Here is a 5,952-nt window from a genome sequence, read left to right on the forward strand (position 1 = left end):
ACATTAAAAATCTAATATTCAAAACTATCCAAAACATAATTCAGTTCATCACTAAGTTATTCCATTATGGGCAGGTTTTAACAAAAGCAGGTATTCATCTTTACGTACTTTTCTTATTTAATGCTTAGAGAAGTTTGTCGGGGGGTGCGGTCAGCAAAGAACAACATAAATAAACAAAACCATATTTATTTATTTATTGGTTTTGTTTATTTATGTTGTTCTTTGCTGACCGCACCCTCCGACAATCTTCTCCAAGCATTAATCTACGGTCAACTATCTACACCTCATTTTCTTATTTAAATCTCGATTTGTAGGTTCCAGAAGTGAGACAGTTACATGCCGTGATCAGTTACATAGTCCTGGTGTCCCCACCCCATCAAGTGAGTTTTGGAATATTTAACTAATTATATAATGCATTTGTTTATGCTATAGTTCAATAACATATTATCATTGAATTCAGTCAAAATGAAATTAAAATATTATTTTTATAAAATCTTTACAAAAAATAACACCACAGTATTTATACACATCTATTGAATTAAATAAATGTAATATTTATTTACATTAATCAAAACATAATTTAGTTCATCCGGTGTTATATCCTTCTGTTCCTAATTTGGTTTTATATATCGATTTTTAGGTGCGATCAGCGATACAGTTCGTGGTCGTAATCAGTTACATAGGCCTGGTGTCCCTGCCCAATCAAGTAAGTTTTACAATATTCATCTAATTATTATAGATGCAATGAATTTATTAGATATTGAATCATAACAGACGAATATTTCATATGCTATTTTTTTTTTTAATCTAGTTAACATGTTCAATACAGTACTAACTAATAGTTAAATCAAACAAGATTTTTTTACTTGGATATACGATTTTTTTATCACATTTTTTGGTTTATATAAATTTAAGATCAAAGGCCTCATTTTTTAGTACTCTAGACTGGAAATCATCGTTGTGGTGAAGACGTCAGCAGAATATAATATATTACTTATGTGATACCAATTCCACATTTTAAAAATTAATTTTTGTTCAACAATAACTAACGAAATAATCATTCTTCTCCTTCTGGTATTTAAATACCATCGTAGAACTGTGAATATGTTTATTATCCAACAAGGCAGAATTTCTCCAACATAAAAAAAAAACCTCAAACCTTCAAGAATTCAATTAACATACAATACGTATCTGGCACCTTAAGTTGTACAGCAGATACTTAATTCAAACACTCGAAAAATCATAATGTTCTATCACATTTTGTTTAGCAATAGACCAAGCACATTTCGTGCGTAAAAATGGGTTTGTGGTGGAAGGAAGTGGTTGTGGTAAAAAACATAAGTTTTTTTAGTTTTTTAATCAGGCCCCTAAGTTTATTCGGTTTAGTGAAGAATAGGTTATGTGCGATTTAAGGTAAAATGAATATTCTAAAAAAGTAATCCTATAATTTGTTTTCCAAAATATAAAATATGTAAGGGAGAAATATTAGTAAGGCCAAATTAGATACCTACTTCAAACATACAAAAAATAAACGGTGACCTGTTTTATATTCATTAATAACAGTAGATTACTATCATTTCAAGTCCAACGGGTTAGCGCGTCGGGAGTGGAACGAGAGGGGTGGAATGGATGTCGCAAAAACCATGTATTTGGTGTTTTTTCTAATATCTCAAAAAAAAAATAATGGTTTGGTGAAGTCCTTTCTATTTAAAATTAAATTTTCTGCAAAACTTTTTTAAAAAATATATATAAAAATATAACTTTTTTTTTCTAAATATCTGAGGCTAATCAATCATATAACGAAAGCAATTCCTTTGTTGATCTCCTCGCTCATTTGAGCTATTGCGTCAAACAATAACACATCAGATATATTTGGTTATTATGAAAAAAAGCATATGTTTTTCAATAAAGTTTTAGGTGATTTTATCATAAGCAAATGTTTAAATACATTAAGCCTGCTTCATATCTCAAAACTATTTTGTTTACGCGAAAATGTTATTTGATTGCTTGAAAATCTAATGTAGGTTAATGTCGAATAGACCTCATTTCACCAAAGCTTATAGTTATCCAGATATTAACCAAAAAAACAATTGATAAAACACAAGGTTTTTACCACTTCCACTCCTCTACAATTCAAATGACTCGCGAGGGCGCGTGTTGCGGATATCGTCTTTTCCTTCGGTTGCATAAGCCAAAAAAAAATACGCAAATATAATAAAAGTTCATTATTAACTAATGAAATGAAGTCTTGAGCATTTAATGACCGCTTTTCAAATTTCTGCAAGTGAAGAATAACTCGGTTGGAGAAATGGAAACAGCAAATGAACCGAAGAAGGGGATCTTGCAAAGTGTAAAGAAAAGCAATAAATCTTCTGTAAGATTTTTAGATAAGGAAGTCTTAGCTAAAGTTGACAACGAAGGTAAAATTCAAAGTTTGAATTATTTAGTAGCTTCTAATTTCTATTCTAATTTTATTTCATCATTTTAAGCACTTAATAAATTCTACTTATCTTCATTTAGTTTGAGCTGTAGTAATTCAAGGGATAAGAGGATGAAGGGGGTATATAAAATTTTTGTATTTTTTGAATCTTTAGTGTGGATTATGAGAGTAGGTTCCTATCTAGCTAGTCTGAGGTACTCTGACCACAAAATCCAATTAATAACTGAGATACATAGATGTAGCAGTTGGTATGTACTTGTGTATGTTTTGAAGTTTAGTATGTACACTAAAAAAAAAATTGAACCTGGTTTTCATATTATTTGTAACGTAAATCCTTCATCCACTCATTCCTTCAATTAGTTAATAGATTGATAATAGTTAATAGAATTGATAATGATAGTTGATAGATAATTCAACCCATCGTCAAGAGGATTAGAGATGGATAAAGCTACATCAATAGGAATGACACACTATTATTACGGCGGTTAGGGGTTCAAAAAGAACCTTTGCTAGCGTAAGCGTGAATAGTACTGAAAATAAAAGAAATGAACTGCCGAATTTTTTTATTATTGTATTTTGAATAATTGAACATAATAAAGTGAAAGCATTGGAAAACAAATTATACAAACTTTTTAAAAAAAATTAACTAAATTTATGTCTATTAAAAAATTAAATTGTAGTTGAACTACAGAAAAAAACGTCTTAATATAACGTGGGTGATGGATGGGGCCCCTCCTGTGTGTAGGTTATGTCTTCGTGGAGGTAGATTAAAAAAAAGGGGTACGTCCGCTGGCCTTGTCCTCTTGGAGGATGAGCCGATGTAGTCCGCCCACTGTGGCGAAAAGTGATTGAGATGATGGAGATGGCCAGACTGTTGTCTACTTGAGCCGGTGTGGCACACAATGATTATGACCTCAAGGTATTATTTTGTCTCAACAGCATACAAAAACCAAAGAGTACATTTGTTTTAACATAATAAAAAGCTTCATAATAGATTTTTTTAAAAACCATAAGTTGCCTACAACACACTGATTTAGTGAAATAACCTCAAGGCTCAAAACGCTGGTTCCAGAAGGTGTTTCATATAAATAGCTACCATACTGTCTCTCTTTATCATAAAGAACCTCTGTTCGTTAAGACATCTTCATCTTATAAATAAAATAACACATATGAATCACTATATGTCTGTATTTTTGTCGTCTTTTCACTAGGAAAAAACTTAGCTGATTGGACGAATTTCAGTTGTCATGTAGAGATGGGTAAAGCTGTATACATTATTTATTTATTTCCACCTTCACCTGCCTTACAAGCAATACAGGTGTGCAGCAGCACTTCAATGTTACATATCCATCATCAAACTACTGCTAATAAATCTACAATTAATAATTCACTAAGTTTTCTTATAGCTTTCATCAGTTTTCAGTCTTTTGCGCCTCTCCCATCCGCAGGCATTCCAGGTGATGGTCTTCTTCTTTGACGAATATTAAAGTGGCTTGGTCCAATAATTGTTTTCCACCCATATACAAATTCTTTGTAATACGGGTAGTTTTCTTCGCCTACTAGCTGAGGGAAGTCGTTCTCTGCGAGGGCGTAGAGTTCGGTTTCCTTCAGCAATCTGGCCCGTAATGCATCAAAGGCGGTACTGTAGTCTATGATGGTGTGCTCGGCAGTCTCCGGAACACCACAACTACGGCATAGGGTATCGATATCCATCCCGTGGCCCTGAAGCTTGACAATCCCCCATGTGTAAAGCTGTATACAGAGGATTTTCCTTTTTCATCAATCACCGATTTTGTAAAAGGAGCCACAATCTGAAGGCTCAAATCAGTGGTTCCAGTAGGTATCCCACTGAAAAAAGAGCTACCATTCTTTCTCTCTTAATCATAAAAGAGTCGATGTTTGTGTACAAATCTTCATCTTATCAATAAAATAACACATATGAATTGATAAATGGCTGTATTTTTTTCTTCCTTTCTCTAAAAAAGAGTTATAACTATATAATTATAACTAGCTAAAAATTAATTTAGATCTTCAATTTGTTTTGATTTAGAGCTTCAAAAGGTTTTAGCAGTTTAGAAAGTTATATCTTTAAACAGAATAACACATCAAAAAATTGTATTTTATATTATTCATTCATAACATAAGCTTTTAAAGTTTGTTGTTTGAGTGAATTGTGTATTGATAAATCACGATATTCGTCCATCTCACTCGTGCGTAACGTTTTAGTGAGGAGCTTTATATTGAATCAGCTGTCTGTAGGCGTTGCTTACCGAATACTCGCACGGTGTATTCCATCTAATGATTTTAGTGCTGTGAGTGAGGCGGAGGAATACGCTGTGGTTCCATAGCCTAGTACCGAGCGTACATAAGCTCTATTATTATTCAGGTTTTCCTATCAATACCCCGTTTAGTACTGTTAAGACTTTAAAAAGATTAAGTGCTTTTAAGCATTTGTCTGAACCGATGGATCGCACCTCAACAAGACGAGTTGGCTCTTTTGATCAGCTTATGAGCGGATTTCTCACCTCAGAGAACCACGGAACGGCCAATCCGTACTGCACTGTTAAGGTCACGAAACTCATGGTCTCAGATTTTTATAATATTTTTACATTTCCCTTCCTAACTAACCATTAATAAAGTTATACCTTTATATAACTAACACTGGAATTCCCGGTGATGCAACAATATATCAGAAATTAGCAAAGATATAAAAAAAAAGTAATTAATAAGGATGGAAAATAGAACAAATGAAAAAAATTTAAAAGATTTTTTCATTTTATTTTTGGCCTGGTACATTGAAACGGAATCACCTCGTTTTATTTTATTCTTAACTGTTAAGGTCACGAAACTTATGGTCTCAGATTTTCATAACATTACATTTCCCTTCCTAACTAAACATTGCTGGATTGTGATAAATGAATTTTTAAATGATATTAAGATATTTATATTAAGGTATTTATATTAATTCATTCAGAATTGAATTGATTACAATTTCGTAACTTTGTTAAGTTTGATCATATAACAATAATATTTCAAAAAACAAAATTATCAAAATACGCGACCTGTAATAACATTAGAATGACATAATTTTTTTTTTACTACCGGTATTTTTAATTTAGCAATAAACTACTAAAAATTTAACTAAATAAATATGGGCTTAATTTTACTTATAACAGCGTTCAAATTTGAGCTGATAATGATAGTACCATCCAATAGACGTGTTGTTAAATATAATTTTGACTTACTCTGTTAGTTTTTCTGGCCGTCTTTGTGAAGAACATCATTGAGATATGACGAACATTAATAAAGGTTATCACTAACACTGGAATTAGCTAAGATATAAAAAAAAACCTAATTAATGGGGATGGAAAATGGAACAAATGAAAAAAATAATCATATAAATTTATTATTATTATTTTATTTATTTGTTGATATTTACAACTGTATAAAAAAATACAACCAGTAAATTTGATCATAATGACATATGATATGATACAGGATGTAGAGAAACT

At 31.6% G+C, this 5,952-nt stretch overlaps 1 protein-coding gene across 1 annotated transcript in view; it reads left to right on the plus strand.

Annotated features, from left to right (window-relative positions):
• The window catches only part of LOC106682932 (uncharacterized), a 55,190-nt gene that overhangs the window by 43,549 nt on the left and 5,689 nt on the right, over positions 1 to 5,952 (plus strand). Inside the window, exons 28-30 of the mRNA XM_014424074.2 lie at positions 315 to 380; positions 641 to 706; positions 2,286 to 2,420. Coding sequence (XP_014279560.1) covers positions 315 to 380; positions 641 to 706; positions 2,286 to 2,420 — 267 coding nt within the window. The remainder of the gene's footprint in view (positions 1 to 314; positions 381 to 640; positions 707 to 2,285; positions 2,421 to 5,952) is intronic.

The sequence above is a fragment of the Halyomorpha halys genome, unplaced genomic scaffold (genome assembly GCF_000696795.3).
Source record: "Halyomorpha halys isolate HHAL.00 unplaced genomic scaffold, Hhal_1.1 Scaffold452.1, whole genome shotgun sequence".
In the NCBI taxonomy this organism is placed as follows: Eukaryota; Metazoa; Arthropoda; class Insecta; order Hemiptera; family Pentatomidae; genus Halyomorpha; species Halyomorpha halys.